The sequence below is a fragment of the Gopherus flavomarginatus genome, chromosome 6 (genome assembly GCF_025201925.1).
Source record: "Gopherus flavomarginatus isolate rGopFla2 chromosome 6, rGopFla2.mat.asm, whole genome shotgun sequence".
NCBI classification, from domain to species: domain Eukaryota; kingdom Metazoa; phylum Chordata; order Testudines; family Testudinidae; genus Gopherus; species Gopherus flavomarginatus.
Window position 1 is genome coordinate 45,789,092 of NC_066622.1, and position 18,161 is coordinate 45,807,252.

General features: G+C 46.4%; 1 protein-coding gene across 2 annotated transcripts in view; it reads left to right on the plus strand.

Annotated features, from left to right (window-relative positions):
- The first annotated feature begins 4,977 nt into the window (after window positions 1–4,977).
- MAPKAPK3 (MAPK activated protein kinase 3) overlaps window positions 4,978–18,161 on the plus strand; it is a 74,386-nt gene continuing 61,202 nt past the window's right edge. The window contains exons 1-2 of one of the 2 annotated variants that reach the window (XM_050957866.1): window positions 4,978–5,006; window positions 6,933–7,258. In XM_050957866.1, the coding sequence (XP_050813823.1) occupies window positions 7,034–7,258 (225 nt within the window). In that variant the 5' untranslated portion in view covers window positions 4,978–5,006; window positions 6,933–7,033. Of the gene's footprint in view, window positions 5,007–6,117; window positions 6,208–6,932; window positions 7,259–18,161 lie in introns of those variants that run through there. The other variant, XM_050957865.1, reaches the window with a different exon arrangement.

An 18,161-nucleotide genomic window follows, 5' to 3' on the forward strand; every position in this document is an offset into this window, starting at 1 on the left:
TAATAATGTATACTACCCAGATAGTTGACAATGCCTCAGAGGAAGGTACATAACCACTATAGTGCACCTAAATGTCTACAGCCGCATGCAGAGGGTTCCTCCTAATTGTAAAAATGTGGTCTGTCCCTTTTAAGGGGTGGTAGGCCCAGGGGCCTGCCAAATCCCTGTGCCAAGGTAAACTTCTTTAAAGGTAAGTGTTTCATCAGAATGCGGGCCAGGGGTTTTACTAACATGCCTACAATCCTCAGCAGGTAAAAAGATGGGGCTGGGGGGGCGGGTCTGGAGAGAAGTTCCCTGGAGCAGAACCTGTAGCCTGATAAGGGTAACTAGAGAAGCCAGTGAGGATTACAGCACAGTCCTGTGGGGCTGTGATAATTTCATCTCAAGGCAGAAGGAAGTTTGGGCTGAGAAGGAGGTGCTGGGAAGGAGAAACAGGATAACTTGAGGGGCAGAAAGACTGATTATTTAGGATTTCCAGGTCTGGAAACTCATGGCAGAGGGTGAGTGTAGGTTCTCCCTAGGCTACCATCCAGGTAGAGAGTGCAGCAACAGCTGCCGCTAAGAGGAGGTAGACAGAACTAACCAGAGCTCAGGAATTTGAGCCTGGGAATAGAAAGACAAAGCCTGTTATGTGACCGGCACAGGTCCAAGATGGAAGACTGATGTTTTTCCTTGGACTTTGATTACCTCAGAAGGGTTGGACTTAGCCAGAAAGCCAAGCCACCTCAGAAACTCAGTCACTGAAAACCCAGGAGGGAAACTGAGGCAGGTTGACTGCAGTGCCAGACCACACAGGGGCCTGCTCTGGAACTACACCCTCTATCTTAACCCCATCTTATACCCTGGGGGATTCATGAACCACTGTAACTGTTATCCTACTCTCTATAATTGCAGATGCTGCTGTTTTACGTAAAATGTATAATCTCCCTTTTAATCCCTAAAGAATGGATACATGGAGATCCTTGCATTGAAACAAATACAGCTCTTTTCAATGGAATGATTAATATCTTCACGTGTACAAAGAGCTTAGCATCTCACATCCACATAACAGCACTCTGTGCAACAGTTATGAGTGGTGGTGTGAGAACTATCATATTTTTTAATATCCTGACTGAGCATTCAGATGTGTAATGAAACATTGCATAGTTGAGGAGGGTTGTGTGTGTATGTGGGTGTGTGTGTGAATTGGATAACAATGTTGAATATTCCAGTAAACTGCATATCCATGGAGATGTAGCCTCAGGGCCATCCCTAGCTATTTGGGTGCCCTATGCAGCCCCCCTGCAGGGGGGCTCTGTGGGGCCCCCAGCCTCCATGGGACAGGGGCTGGCCACTTCCTGCAGGAAGTGGAGTGACCCGGCTCCAGCCTGCTCTGCTCCCCTGGCTCCCAGGCTTGGGGGGAAAGGGGCACTGCCCCCCAGCACTCATTGGCGGCGCGGTGAGTTTGGTGCCCCAAATTTCCTGGTGCCCTACGCAGCTGCATACTTTGCATATGGGTAAGGACAACCCTGTGTTGCCTGTCCAAATTACTTTACTGATTCCTTTTGCTTAGCTTTGTAGAAGAAATTTTACAGGTTAATAAACAGACTTTATTTAGACTGAATGTGACAATCCTGTCTCACTTTTAAAATAACAGGTGCAGGACACACATTTGATACAGCCTTTGAGAAGATTGCTTCAATCTTCCCTGTTATGCTTTACCAGTTTGCTATTGGGATATGCCCATTATCACCAGAAGGTGTCATACTGCTACCGTATCAAAAGTGGAGTGATACCAAAATTCAAAGAAGGCTAATGCAGCTGTGTTTTGTAAGTGGTTTCCTCCTCTTTACTAATCAATCTGTGCCTCAGGGAAGGGTGTTACTGGCAGTGGTACTTGGAATTCTCCGCCCCACCCCCCACCTTTAGATATATATAAAAAAAGTCTTTCTTCCCAGGACCTGTTGTACTGATGCAGCGACTGACTCATCTGTTAAGTGAACAGGGCAAAAGCTTCTGCAAGCTAGGCTTCTTTGCCATTAATAACCCTTCTCTACTGAGGGTGCCCTAAGAAAGGAGTGACAATTCCTTTGCTGCTGTTTTAGAGTCTCAGGTTTTGTAGCAGCCTCTTCTCGTTTTGGTCTGCTGCTCATTGGTCTTCTAACAGCTTCACCATGCATGCATGGTATTCCCATCATGTAACTACTGTGACACCTATCCTAAAAGATCATCCCAAATTATTCCCAGCTATAATGAATGCATCTTCCTTCCCCTTGCATCCCAAAGAGTGGGCCATCCAGCTGGTGCTGGAGCCTTCCATCTCAGAGTATTCAATGCAAGCCTGATTGCCTGCTGCTGGAGAGGCATGTCCTTGGCTTTCTCAGTGAGGAAGAAATACAGCTCTTTTGTTATTGCCTCTCTTGTATATGTTGCCTGCATCTGCACACAGGCACTGAAGTGACAACTGGGCCTTGTCCACCCTAGGGTCACTTTAAAAAAAATCCCCTGAGTTCAGCTACACTGCTGTGGACAATGTTGGGATGCCTATATGGATGGGCTGCTGTAGTGTCTAAACATATTGATTAGAGCTGGTCTGAACGAGGTTACTGGACACAGTGGTAAAAATACTCCAGGTGTGTCTGTTACCTACCCTCTACCATCGTACCCTCTGGGGGAGCTGCAGCAGCAGAGAATACGGTACCTGAATTTAGAAGAAACCAAAGGAGACTTCTGAGTCATAATGCTTCCCATGGAAGATTATAGCTTTATCAGTTCTGTGAGCAATACTTTATTGGCATTACAAGTGTTGCCAGAAAAAGAAAAGAAGCAAACAATTTTAAGGACAGAACCCTTGTGAGGTTTGTCAGTACTACATTACAGCAGGCACGGGGGCCTTCAGTGTGGGTTTGTGTCTTTATTCCCCTGTCTCTACTAGTCATGCCTGCCTCACTCACCAGTGCTAAGGTTCTCCCTGCCCTCTGACTCATCCTTTTGCTCTCTACCAGGAGGGTATTTCACATCAGTTCCTTTTGCCTCAAAGCTGATTTCTGCCTGTTTCCCCATCCAACTAATTAACACATAATCCTTGTGTCCCTCCCCACCACAACCCACACCCTGCCAACGTGTCCCTCCTTCTTAATACCACCTCCTCCTCTGCTATCTTGTGTGTCTGACCTGGCAGTGCCCCTGTGGCTAATGCCCCCTGCCCTTTGCACATCTCCTAGTCAAGAGGCTGGTGCTTGGTCCCTGCTCCCCCTCCTGGGCTGACTGGTACCCTGTGTGCCCCCACTCCCTGCCTGGCACCCTGTGTGGTGCCCCCTCTCCCTGCCTGGCAGGAATCCTGTGTGTCTCTCCCACCCCTGCCTGCCTAGCTCATGTGCGTTCCCCCCTTGGCTAGCAGGTACCCTGTGCCTCTCACCCGTGTCTGCTCCCACCTGGCTGGCTCGTACCACCCTTCTCAGCTAGCTCGTGCTCTGTGCATCTCCCCCACCCCCTGGCCCAGTCCACTCCCATGGTTGGCTGGTACTCTGTGCCCGCCCCACCACCAGGGCTGGCTCTTACCCTGCGCATCTCACACACACACACACTCTCCCCTCATGGCTGGCTCGTACCCTATGCATCTCCCCACCCCCTCCCACACTCCCTATGGCTGACTGGTACCCTGTGCATTCCCCGCACCCCACCCCCGTTCCCTATGGCTGCCTGGTACCCTGTGCATTCCCCGCATCCCACCCCCGTTCCCTATGGCTGACTGGTACCCTGTGCATTCCCCGCACCCCACCCCCGTTCCCTATGGCTGCCTGGTACCCTGTGCATTCCCCGCACCCCACCCCCGTTCCCTATGGCTGCCTGGTACCCTGTGCATTCCCCGCACCCCACCCCCGTTCCCTATGGCTGCCTGGTACCCTGTGCATTCCCCGCATCCCACCCCCGTTCCCTATGGCTGACTGGTACCCTGTGCATTCCCCGCACCCCACCCCCGTTCCCTATGGCTGCCTGGTACCCTGTGCATTCCCCGCACCCCACCCCCGTTCCCTATGGCTGACTGGTACCCTGTGCATTCCCCGCACCCCACCCCCGTTCCCTATGGCTGACTGGTACCCTGTGCATTCCCCGCACCCCACCCCCGTTCCCTATGGCTGACTGGTACCCTGTGCATTCCCCGCATCCCCCACTCCCGTTCCCTATGGCTGCCTGGTACCCTGTGCATTCCCCGCACCCCACCCCCGTTCCCTATGGCTGACTGGTACCCTGTGCATTCCCCGCATCCCACCCCCGTTCCCTATGGCTGACTGGTACCCTGTGCATTCCCCGCATCCCACCCCCGTTCCCTATGGCTGACTGGTACCCTGTGCATTCCCCGCATCCCCCACTCCCGTTCCCTATGGCTGCCTGGTACCCTGTGCATTCCCCGCACCCCACCCCCGTTCCCTATGGCTGACTGGTACCCTGTGCATTCCCCGCATCCCACCCCCGTTCCCTATGGCTGACTGGTACCCTGTGCATTCCCCGCACCCCACCCCCGTTCCCTATGGCTGCCTGGTACCCTGTGCATTCCCCGCATCCCACCCCCGTTCCCTATGGCTGCCTGGTACCCTGTGCATTCCCCGCACCCCACCCCCGTTCCCTATGGCTGCCTGGTACCCTGTGCATTCCCCGCATCCCCCACCCCCGTTCCCTATGGCTGCCTGGTACCCCGTGCATCACGCCCCGCCACTCTCTCCATGGCTCGCTGGCTGGTACCCTGTACGTTCCCCCCGCGTGGCTGGCTGGTACCCTAGGCGGCGGCGCCCCTCCCCTTCCCAGACTGCTGGCGCAACACGTGCTCCTGCCCCTCCCCTGGGCCGCATGTCTCCGCCGGGACCGGCGGTGGCAGGAAGGCGGGACCGGGGCGTCACATGAGCGGCCGCCTCTCCTGGCGGCTGGTGGAACAGACCGCGCCGGACCCTGTGTGGGAGGCGGCCCGCGGCTGTACCTGCCCTGTCCCGCTGGGACACCCCCCCCTCACCTGCGGCGGGCACCTCCAGGTAACCCCCCCAATAGCGCGGCGGGCAGGCTCACCTGGGCCCGTCCCGCCCCTAGCTCTGCGCGGGGCAGCCAGGTAACCTGCCCGGCTCTGCCCCTCCCCCGCCTTTGTCCTGTGGGAAGCCCAGGTGGGCCCTCCCCCCCCCCCCGGGCGAAACCCGGGTGGGCCCTCACCTGCCTCTCCCCCTCCACCCTGCCTGTGTCCTGGGTGAAACCCAGGTAGGATGACCAGATAGCAAGTGTGAAAAATCGGGACAGCGGGTGGGGGGTAATAGGAGCCCATATTAAAAAATACCCCAAGTATCAGGACTGGCCCTATAAAACTGGGACATCTGGTCACCCTAAACCCAGGTGGGTCCTCACCTGGGCTCTGCCCCTCCCCCCCTGCCTGTGTCCTGGGTGAAACCCAGGTGGGCTCTCACCTGGGCTCTGCCCCTCCCCCCCTGCCTGGGTCGTGAGTGAAACCCAGGTGGGCCCACACTTGCACCCTCCCCCCACCTCTGTGACCTGGCCTAGAGGAAGCTCAGAAGGGCCCTCATCTGCCACCCAGCTGTGCCCTCCCCCTATGTCCAGAGTGCTCTAATTGTAGTGACTAGGTAACACCTCACCTGAGGCCTTCTCTCCTCCAGTCTGCTATAGATTAGCCAGGTAACTCCTTACTTTGGGGTTCTCTCCTGTGATTCTCCACCAGGGCTGTCATTACCACCTCATCTGGGGGCCAGCTCTTCCACATACCTTTGATGCTGAATGGGAGTAGTCATGTATGTAGGGTGACCAGACAGCAAATGTGAAAAATCAGGATGGGGGTGGGGGGTAATAGGAGCCTATATAAGAAAAAGACCCAAAAATCAGGACTGGCCCTATAAAATCGGGACATCTGGTCACCCTATATGTACCTCTCATCTAGGGCCTTCATCTCCTTGAATTCTGCAATAGAGCAGCTGGGTAAACCCTCACTTGAAGGCCTTCTCCCCCATTCCCTTGATCCGTGCACCAGAATGGCCACATAACTCCTCACATGTTTTATGCCTGCCCCATAACTCTTCACTAGGGCATCCTTATCCTTATCCATGTACTTCATTTCACCTAAAACCTGCCCCTCTTCTTGACCCAGCATTGAAGTGGCCAGGTGATTCTTCACCTGAGGGCCTTTTCCCCCAACCTGACTTCACCTAGGGACTACTCTTGCACTGGACTTGCCAGGTAATCCCTTGGCTGGGGGCTTCCTTCTCCCAAAAACTTGTTCAATTATGTATTATCAATGAACCCCAGACCTTGGGACTTACTTCCTTTTGACCTGTGCACTGGGATAGCCAGGTTGCCACTCAGCTGGGGACACCCTCCCCCCTGCTTTTTCTCCAGTTTATGTACCAGGGCAATTAGGTAACCTCTGATTTAGGGCTTCCTTCTATCTCTCTACACAGTCCTGTTCCTGAGTCGGTGCATCAGTGACTCATTTGAAACCAAGTTCACTTAGGCCTGTAATTAACTGGGTGATTTTGAACCTTTCAGTCACTGTTCAGTGCTGTAAGGCTGATATTCAGATCATAGGTACAACTGTCTTCAACATTTGTCATTAGAGATTGTAAGCTCCTTGGGATATAGGGACCATCTTTTTGTTGTGTTTGTATGGCACCTGGCACAATGGGATCTGGGTCCGTGGTGTAGGCCCCAGGCTCTGCCACACTGTAGATAAATAGTGATTGACTGTTACCTCTAAATAAACGATTCAAGGCAACTTGATCAAGTTCTTTATGCTGATAGGTGAAAGTTACTTTTCTGACGTGAACAGCCATCTTCAGTCATCTGTAAGTCTGGTATTGCCAGATATCTAAATATGAAGAAGGGAGGAGAGAGAGGCGCTTGTGTAGGAGCAGAGTTTGATTCTACCAAGTAAATTGTTAATATTTATTTGCCTTTTTGTTTAGGAAAACTGAGTGAAATACAACCAAATGGACTCCTTGAAGCTCTTGCTTTGATCTGCTGAGGATCTGGTGTCTACATCTGTAACCTCTAACTTCTCAGTGCTATGGAACAAAGTGAGGGTGAGCAGGTGCCCCAGCCAGAGAGTCATGAGGACAGCAAGAGCAATGTGAAATCGTTGCCTGGGGGACCTGTCCATGTCTGGGGAGAAATAAAAAAACACGCAGTTACAGATGACTATAAGCTCTCCAAACGGGTGCTAGGCTTGGGTGTTAATGGCAAAGTACTGGAGTGTTTTAACAAGGTGACAGAGCAGAAATGCGCTTTAAAGGTATGTAGACTTTTTCTTGTATACATTTTTGAGGCCAAAGCTCATCTCTCAAAATCCCATAGAAGGCCATCTTTTCTGTTGGTGCCTAAGTAAAACAGATAGATACACTGGAGATTCTTGGATATGCAGAGAGACAGTCTAGTGTAACAGTATGTTGTTTCAAGCTCAAGAGGTCTTTTTCAGACTGTTCTTGAGTGAGTTTCTGTAATAATTATCATTTATATAACTGACTGTGTTTTTCTACCAGTACTGAAACCCCACCCCCCAGCCCTCTCCCCTGAGTGGTTTAGTCAGGGTTTTTATTTCGGATACTATGCAATCAACAGTCAGGAATCTGTTGCAATAGGTCTAGGGCAATGGTTCTCAAACTTCTGTACTGGTGACCCCTTTCACATAGCAAGTGTCTGAGTGCAACCCCCCCTACAAATTAAAAACACTTTTTTGTATATTTAACACCAGTCTAAATGCTGGAGGCAAAGCAGGGTTTAGGGTGGAGGCTGGCAGCTTGTGACCCCCCATGTAATAACCTCATGACCTCATAAGGGGTCCCAACCCCCAGTTTGAGAACCCCTGGTCTAGGGCCTGATGCCTTTATGTGTATTGTATCAGGGGGTAGCTGTGTCAGTCTGTATCCACAAAAACAACAAGGAGTCCTATGGCACCTTCAGGACTAACAGATTTATTTGGCCATGAGCTTTCATGTGTAAAAATACTTCACTTCTTCAGATGCATGGAGTGAAAGTTACAGATGCAGGCATTATATAATGACACATGAAGAGAAGGGAGTACCTCACAAGTGAAGAACCAGTGTTGACAGGGCCAATTCGATCAGGGTGAATGCAGTCCACTCCCAATAATAGATGAGGAGGTGTCAATTCCAGGAGAGACAAAGCTGCTTCTGTAATGAGCCAGCCACTCCCAGTTCCTATTCAAGCCCAAATTAATGGTGTTAAATTTATACATGAATTTTAGTTCTGCTGTTTCTCTTTGAAGTCTGTTTCTGAAGTTTTTTTGTTCAAGAATTGTGACTTTTAAATCTGTTATAGAATGTCCAGGGAGATTGAAATGTTCACCTATTGGCTTTTGTATGTTACCATTCCTGATGTCCAATTTGCATCCATTTATTCTTTTACGTAGGGACTGTCGGGTTTGGTCAGTGTACATGGCAGAGGGGCATTGCTGGCACATGGCATATATAACATTAGTAGACGTGCAGGTGAATAAGCCCTTGATGGCGTGGCTGATGTGGTTGGGTCCTCTGATGGTGTCGCCAGAGTAGATATGGGGACAGAATAGGCAGCGAGGTTTGCTACAGGGATTGATTCCTGGGCTGGTGGGGATCTGTGGTGTGGTGTGTAGTTGCTGGTGAGTATTGCCAGTCTTCTGGTTTTCCATCTTTAAAAAAAGTACTAACGGGCAATATGGATCCTGGGGTCCAAGACTTACAGGTCTGATGGAAAGGAGTCCCTGACAAATATTTGCCTGTTTGTTTTTCTTATAAAATATTTCTTGGGGCTTTAAGGAGCTTTTCTAGTTGTTGAATAAAAACTGCAGGGTGAGTGAGTAATTCCATTTTCTTATCTACTTCCAAAAGAGTAGGGCATATGAAAAAGATCAGAGATATCAGGTTTGGGCAAACGTGTTTACCCACTTATCAATGATGAGCTGATATTAGGGTAATAAGTGTCGTTTAGATAAATAGAGCAGGAAACATGCACTAATAAGTGTAGGGCTTACCTATCAGTTTGTGCAGTATTGTACAAATTTAACCCTAATAGTGACAAAGTTAATCTTTACTGAGTCTGTAAACAAGCATAAGCAACAAAATTGTGTGAACTGCCTCAGAGCTCATTACTGCTTCTTTTGCATTAATTGGGATAACTAGAATATCTAGAAGACTTCAGATACCTTTTTCTGTCCCCACCTTCAAACCCTGAATGCATTGGCAGAGAGTAGGACAAATCTGCTAGTGATCTTCTGGATGACTTGTTGTGGTATGGACAAGACCTTGTCTCTAGCAGACTGGACCTGAATTCTACAGCAAGGTTCTTGCATTCTGTACTATGCTGGTGTGGCAGACAGAAATATTGGACTTTTAATTGATTAAACATGAAAATATCAATCTGTACAGAAATGTGGGCTCAAATTAACATAGGGACTAATTAATGCATTGCTCACATCTTCAGTTTTCCTGCTGATTTCTGTATTGACAACGCATAGTTGAATTGCAGAAGTTTATTGGGATGGAGTTGCAGGTTTTGATAAGTGGGTGGGGGAACGTTCAGGCTTCTGGCACACAGGCAGGCATAGGAGGGTGTTTGAGATTGTTGGATAAGTACATTAGCTTGTTGTTTCTGATTAAAATGATCAGCAATGAATTATGGAGTGTAGTCGTAGTCATGTCTGTCGTAGTGAATTAGTTAATATTGACACTTATTTAATTTTCAGACCTAACTCATTAAAATGAAGGGAACAATTGACATTCAGAGCTATTTCACAGTGTCTGCAGACTCAGGCAGGCCTCATTATATAAGTTTATGCTTGGTTCACATTTTCAAAGCTTTTGTTGCAGCTCTAAGAGCTAGACATTTTTAAAATGTGCGCTTACTTTCTAGAGCAGGGGTGGGCAAACTTTTTGGCTTGGGGACCACATCTGGGTGTGGAAATGGTATGGCGGGCCATGAATGCTCATGAAATTGGGAGTTGGGGTGCAGGAAGACTCCAGCTGCGGGTGCAGGCTGTGGGGTGTGGCTGGGGATGAGGGGTTGGGGGTGCAGGAGAGTCTCCAGGCTGGGACAGAGGGGTTCAGAGGATGGGAGGGGATCAAGGCTGGGGCAGGCACTTACCTCCAGTGGCTCCTAGAAGCAGCAGCATGTCCCCTCTCTGGCTCCTATGCGGAGGTGCGGCAGGCGGCTCTGTGTGCTGCCCTGTCTGCAGGTGCCACCCCTGTAGCTCCCATTGGCTGTGGTTCCCGGCCAATGGGAGCTAAGGGGGTGGGGCTTGGGGCAGGGGCAGCATGCAGAGCCTCATCTGCCCCTAGGCGTAGGAGCCAGAGGTGGGTACATGCTGCTGCTTCCGGGAGCCGTGTGGAGTGGGGAAAGACCCCGACCCTGCTCCCTGGCTGGAGCGCCAGAGCGGGGAAAGCCCCTGACACCGCTTCCCGGTGGGAGCTTGAGGGCCTGATTAAAATGTCTGGAGGGCTGGATGTGGCCCCCGGGGCTGTAGTTTGCCCACTCCTGTTCTAGAGCAATGGTTCTCAACCAGGGGTACACATACCCCTGTGGATGCCCAGAGGTCTTCCATGGGGTACATCAACTCATCTAGATATTTGCCTACGTTTACAGCAGGCTATAGCTATAAAGCACTGATGAAGTCAGTACAAACTAAAATTTCATACAAACAATGACTTGTTTATACTGCTCTACATACTATACACTGAATTGTAAGTACAATATTTATATTCTAATTGATTTATTTTATTATTATATGGTAAATATGAGAAAGTCAGCAAGTTTTCAGTAATAGTGTGCTGTTACACTTTTTTGTATTTTTATGTCTGATTTTGTAGGCAAGTACTTTTTAAGTGAGGTGTAACAGGTATGCAAGACAAATCAGACTTCTGAAAAGGGTACGGTTGTCTGGAAAGGTTGAGAGTCTCTGTTCTAGAGCGTGGTTCTGTGGTAATGGATCAATTTGAAAGCAAATTCTGTAACTGTGAAATCATGTAATAAACTGTGTCTTGGATATAGATGTAATTTTAAAAAACTAATTCAGTACTGATGAAGCTACAGAGAAGAATGTCAGAGATTAAAGGTAATGTGCTTTTTAGCAGGCTTCCCTTTGCCTAACGAGCAGGAAGAAGTAATGATGGAGAAAGAGATCTGAGACATCCAATGTTGAGGTTCCCTGTAATCAAAAATGATGCTGAAAAATCAGTTAACCCCTTCAGTGCTAACATACATAGGGCACACAAAACCCCATCCCCTACCTCACCTCTCACACACACATACACAACCAAAACTATATTCTGTCTGATGTACCTGGTATATCACTGAAGTCTTGTTGTGATGTTCCAGTGGAATGTCTGCACTTCAGGGAGTGCGCCCTTGTTCTGCTGAAATGGACAGAAAGGTGTTAAGATGTGTGTAAAAGCCATAGGGAGCTAAAATAGCAGCTGATGCTATATTCTATGTATACAGTTTTCATCAGTATGGGTCTGAGTGCCAAGTACAAAATGAAATATGCAATTATGTAAAACTGCCAGTGGCTAAGAGTGCAGCCACTCCCAAAAAATGACAAAGAGAAAAATAACCATGGAAGGATAGACAAAATCATTTAATTGTCCTGAACTGAAAAATCTGTATTGAGCCCTGAAGATACTAAGGGGTGGCAATGTTCAGAGAGGATGTTGTCATTGTTTCATGGGGATCCTGAACCAAGCAGCACAAGTCCCTCTCCTGCTCCTCATGGGACCTCAGAACAGCCCATCCAGACAAAATAGCTGTGTAAAAACTTCTGGAAATACGTTCTGTTCAGAAACTCTGCTTTTATATCCTACAGTGTAAGGCTTGTTCTCCTTTTGGAGGAAAATAGGTTCAAGAGCTTTCAGTCTACCATTGCTTTCTATTTCTCGCTTGCATGTAATTATCTCGCATTGGGGGGGTTAAACGGTAGGGGCGGATGAATTATTATAAAAACACTCAAAAGTAGAGAAATGCAAATGTTACTTTGTGTGTAAATTTTTTTGTATAGGGAGCCAAAAGCTGGAAAGAAGGACAGAAGTGGGTATTTTTAGGGCTTTATTTGTGCGTGTCATATAATGCATAGTGTTTTAGAATATTAGGATTGGAAGAGACCTTAAGAGGTCATCTAGTCCAATCCCCTGCTCAAAGCAGGACCAACGTGTGCATGTGCACACGCATACACACTTCCTCCATTACCTCTCTGCTCCCTGTAACCAAGTCCCCTGAACAAAATCAAAAAATCCTCTTGCTGCTGAAGGTAGAGCTTATCAACAGTAGGTTCTCTTTACCACCAAACTCTCCCATCAAATCTGCTCCTGACTTGGCAGATGGCACTGCTTTCTGCCAGCAGGTTTTCTTTCACAAGGGAACAAAGCCAGCACAGAGCTTACTCAACAGAAGGAATTTTTACGGAGGTACTCAAGAGAAAAACGCCTGAAGAGGCAGAAACATTCATCCGCAGAGCCATGTGTCAGTCAAGCACTACATATTGTAATTGGGAGGTCCCTGTTGTCTCCTTTAGTCCGTGCCTGTAATTGGAACTAGTTAGAATTTTACTAATCATTGTAGACTGGGAAAACACAAGGCATCCTCCCAGGATACTGCAGGGGTTCTGACTGTGGCTTTGCTTATTTTTCTGAAGTGTTATGTGGCTTCGTTTACTCTGCTTGGCATAGTATTCTGTTATACGCTTTTTAAAAGTGCTGTCACCTTTGTTTCTATTAGATTGAAATGCCACCCACACTGCTTCCACAGTTCAGAAAATCTAATCTGGCTACTTGCTTATACGCATAATGACACGTTGGCTGTACAGCAATGTTTCCAAACAATAAGGGTGGAGGAGTAAACACTCTGGTCTACAGGACAGTGGCCTTCTAGAAGCAATTTTGAGTAGTCCACACATCTATTATTTTTCTACCAGGTAGGCAACTAACCTAGATTCACTTCCATAACTTAGGTGATTTCACAAGCCCTCTTGCATTTTTGTCCCTTCCTTTGTGTCCTGACCCCATTCTTCATAGTTCTACTTCCCTGTGGAGCTAGACTTGGAGAAAGTGCTGATACTTAACTTCCCTTCTGCTTGCATTGCAGTCAGCCTGAAAGCACTCTATTATGTCCCTTCCTTATGGGGATAAAGGAATCTGGGCCAGCTTTCTATCTGGGACAAAGATGATAAACATGACGGTTACTGAAAGTTGCCTTCTTGAAAAAGGCCAGTGGTTCTCAACACTTTTTTCTTCTTCTGTGGAATGAGACTCACAAAGTGGCCAAAAAAATCATCCTATCACCCACCATATCCCACAAATCTCAGTGGAACTGAGGATGATGTGATTTAGGTTTATAGGATGGAGGTGTATCAAAAAAGGTGAGGAGGCTGGAGGGTCTTCTGGGTCATGGAGGCTTTTCTGTGCTTGCACAGTGCTCCGTTCCAGGGTGGCAATGAACTGCTGCTAGTGGATGAGAAGCTGGTCAAACAGATCCTTAGAGCACTGCTTCCTCTTGCCCTGAAGCCTTCCACAGTGTGGAGAGAGAAAACAATTGTCCTCAAACTCAGGGGTGGCTGTTCAGGGATAGCATCAGCAGGAGTGAGCCTCTTCTTTCTTTTTGTTATTGCGTTGTCACTGTGTCCCAGAGTTTGAGATTTTTACATTGGTCAGCAGCTGGATGTGACTCACTGAGCATCCTCTTTAACCCACTTCTGCTTCACACCCCACTGAGTGAGAATCAGTGCATTACGGCTTGTAGATCACAAAACTGTTTTTTTATTTGAGACTTGCAGACCATGGGCAGGCTGTGTCTTTTACTTATCCCTGGTTCTCTTTCCTTTTGAGCTAGTCTGAACTTAGTAGCTGAGCAGGGGTAACACTGAGATTTCCAGAAAGGTCAAAGGCAGTGGTTTGAGCGTTTTGATACACTACGAAAAAGGACTAAAATGGCAGAGTGGCTGCCTGTGAGTTTTTCGCTCTTGCGCACACACACACAATATACACTAACACCCTCCTCATCTTGGTTAGGGCAACATGAGTTTGGTGTATGAATGGGCCTGCTTCCTCAGGGCTTCTAGCCTAGAACAAACTAGGCTGTCACCTTCTGGCTGCTGGAAAAGTTAAGAATTGGAGATTATGGCTACCCATAAGCTAATACCCCGAGAACATTAGAACATATAAAAATATGAGAGGCTATACTGTGTCAGATCAAAGGTGCATCTAGCCCAATATCTTGTCTTCTGACAGTAGCCAATTCCAGGTGCTTCAGAGGGAATGAACAGAACAGGTAATCATCAAGTGATCCATCTCCTGTCACCCGTTCCCAGCTTCTGGGAAAGCAGGCCTTGAATTCACATCAGAACAGCTCAGCAACAGGAAACCAAACAGGAAACTTACCTATATTGCAGGTAACTTTTGCTTTCTTAAGTGCCTTTTTTATTATTACCTGAGAGGGTAAAAAGTTTGAGAGAGAGAATACAAAGTTCATATGAGAGCAGCATTTACAGAGTGCAAAAAATTTGCAGTTTTACATGACTGAGACCAAGGCAGTGAATGAACATTTTCAAAGTGCAGATGCAGGCAATGGTTATGATTGTAGTGCATAAAATCATCCCCTGATAATGGGTATCATTGCCATTTTCTTGAGATGTTTGGGCTGGTATTTTCCTGTGAAGGATCAATACCTTTTGCTTCTTGAAGAATGTGGACGTGATTTTCAGCAGATGATTTGATACAGAACGAGAAATGTTAGCAAGTTTCCTGGTTGATAGAAGTTAATTAATCCTATTAATTCTCTTTCCATTGAAGTCATCCTTTAGAGTGAAGAATTCCAACCGCGTAACAGTGTAAAACAACACTGCATCGTTTTAGGACAGGAAATAAGAATGCTGGGTCATGCCGAAACTGCACGGGAATTCAGGGTGTTAGAATAGAATTATCAGAGTTGGAATTTTGTAACGCATGTAAGAGTGATTGTGTTTTGTAGGTGGAATTTTAGGACTTCTGACTACAGGACACTTCATCTTAATCTCAACTTTTTTTTTTAAACCCTTGCCATCTGTTTACGCCAATCCGTCTCATTGGTACAGGACTTCTAGAATCATTATCACAAACGATTACATGTAATGAGCTCGAGCTCCAGGGAGCTAATGGGATGTGGGAGAAGGCAGATGCTGGGTGAAACAAGCATACTTCAGGAAGATTCCACCTGAACTGGAGCAGAACCTAAAATATGCATAGTGTGAGACTGGTACCCTGAACTTTGTTCTTAGATGCCAAACCCAGATCATGTATGAAATACCTAAAATAAACATCCACTGGGTGGATAGTGGATTATTTTATCTGTCCCAAAAAACTTTTTGCAAATCAGTGGGTTACTTGAAAGACCAGGATCATTCACGCACTTACCTATCTGCAGTTGGTCTAGAGCTACTGCATCTTATGGACCAGTTGTTTTGGTTTGGTTATCAGTGGAGTTTGTCAATTGCTTGCACTCTACGGATGTAAATAAGTTGGTTAGTCTAGTAGCCTTTTGTGGTTATTGCCAGCGTGGGCTGATTTCTAACCATAGAAGAGTTGTATAATAGGGGTATAGCAAGTGGATGCTAACTCATCAAGCCTGTAAAGTGGAAATGCGGAAAAGAAGGGGATGCTGTAAAACGATTAAGGTCTCTGTGAAAAGCAAGCTGTATTGCTGTTCCCTCTGTGCTTTTTATGTTCTCTTCTAGTGTGCCAACAAGCTGAAACATGTTCCATCCAGACGTGTGTCGTAACAAAGCTTAGGAAGATCAAGGTGTGTCTCTGTGGCTTCAAGCAGATTTGAAGATCTGAAAAACTGTCACAGATACAAATCTTGTCACCTGGGTCTGTCTGTCTGTTCATCAGACCTGACTAAGATTGCTTTGTGTTAGGAATAGATGACCCTTCTCCCCATCTCTTCCCCCTTTATAGTTTAAATCCTTCTGTTCCATTTAAGGACAGTAGAACCTCACTAATTCACACTGACTGGGCATCTCATTACAGATAACTGGATTTTGCAGATCAGTTTTAATGTAAACACCCAGTAAGCTAGAATAACAAAACGTTCATTTATTTAGACAAGTCTGCTTCAGTTTTAATTACTTCTGGTAATACATCGCAGCACAGGGATGTCTGAACTGAACGTCTGATCCAGCCTTCTGCAGTTTGAGGAAAAACACATCCTCCTTTGAATGTGAAGGCTCAGGCCCGGTTTGCCTTCATAGTGCACTAGTAAACGTGATGAGGTGTCCTGTGTACAAGTAATGCAGTCTTAGAAAAATGAGGAGCTCTGCTAGCCCTCTGCTATTAAATCTCTGCCCAAAAAATGGGAAGAGACCCCCATTTTGCTGTGTTAAAGTGATAGGGAGCACAGATTAGTAACATTCTGCGTTAATTGGGACCATATGCCAACATGCACCTAAGACACTTAATAGATAGAGGTGCTTAGCATACATAGAATTTTTAATATTAATATTTTAATTGTATATTAAATGAACCAATTTAAAGCAGATGTAAATTAACCATTATTGATCAGTTCACATCTGTACAACACTCCATTCTAAAATAGTTTGCAAAGTACATTTCACTCACTCTTGAAAAGCAGCCATTGTTAGCATGAAATGATTATTGTTCCATATGATGGGATAATAGCTACACTCCCATTTTTTTCTTGATTTTTCCTAAATTAAAGATGTATTTATTTAAAAAGCCAAACTGTTTAGGGCTATGTGTAATGTACCAATGGCAATGGTTGCTGTTTAGCAGTCCTTATTTCTTTTGCCACAATAAGAGTTTGTTGAACTGCTCCGCTTCATGGTTTTAATACTGCAGATATCCACATGGAAACCTTCTTGAACAGCAGTGTGGTGCACATGTGTCCAGTAATGGAACTAGAATAGAAACCTAGTTGACTGGAAAAACGTGAGAACTTCTCTCTCCCCTAACCAATGGAATCAGCAGCCTCTCTGGATTAGAGCGTGTAAATTGTCTGGATTGTGATACTTTACAGAGACTTCCCAGGTATTTAAGATGATTCAAAGCTCTCTTAATGAGATTAAGCTGTAACTCCCTTGCATTTTAATACCTCTAAACTGAAGGGAGGAAAGAATTCTAGTTCAGCCTGCTAATCAGCCCTGGGCTTCCTATTTTCTGAATCTTTACAATATGGCATTTCATGCAGAGGCGTCTGAAAACTGCTTTGAGAGGAATAGCAAACACAAAATTTTTAAAATTAATTTATTCCAAAGCAACTTTAACAATGCCAAACTTTTGATAAAATACTCTGAATGTTTTTCTTTAAAAATTAATTTCAGATACCAACCAAGCTGGCCAAAGAGCCAGAGCTTGTTAAAGTTGAACTGGTCTCGAGTCTGACCTATTGTCAGTTCAAAATCTGGCTCTTCTCCACAGCCCTTTTCCCAAAATTATTAGTTCTTCCTGATTCCTGTTTTGAGCGTGCTAATGGTTAAGTAATAAGCCCTCGAGCAGCTTGCGGGATTTGAGCCAGCTACAGTCTGGGACAAATTTTGATGCCTATTTCAAGGGTGGAGTTGAGAAGTGCAGAATTCTGTTGGAATGCTCAGGGCCCCCATCTCTGGAAGCCACAAAGAGTAGCCAGAATGGTACTCTTTGGTTGCTGTCCATTGAGATTTTGGCTAGTGAGAGTGAATTGCCTTGTAAACTAGCCGTGATGCCCCTTATATTCAGTATCTCTGTTGCCTCTTACAAACACGTGAGTAGGTAAGATAACTGATAACCATTATTGGTTTTCAGGTAAATATTTTTTTTTGAGGGAAAGGAGGGAGGGAAAAGCCTGGATGGTGAACTACTAGTGTCTTTCTTGCACACTGTTCTGTGCATATATATCCTGAAAGTCTTAAGATCTCTCTAAGGTTTATGGCAGATTGGATATTACTGTTGTGGGATATTTAAAGCCCTGTTCACAATACCATAGGGCATAGTGAACAAAACATTCTCCTTATTAGCAGATCTGTGTGTCTGTTTGGGGGCTTGTTTGTTGTTTTTACCAAAACCCTAAAATCCTTATTTTTTTTCTTTTAAGAATTCATTTCTCACAGAGCTTTATAACGATTCCGGTTTCCCACATGTTGCTTTCGGTCAATGTGGCTTTGTCAAAAGCAGTCTGGTTGCCAC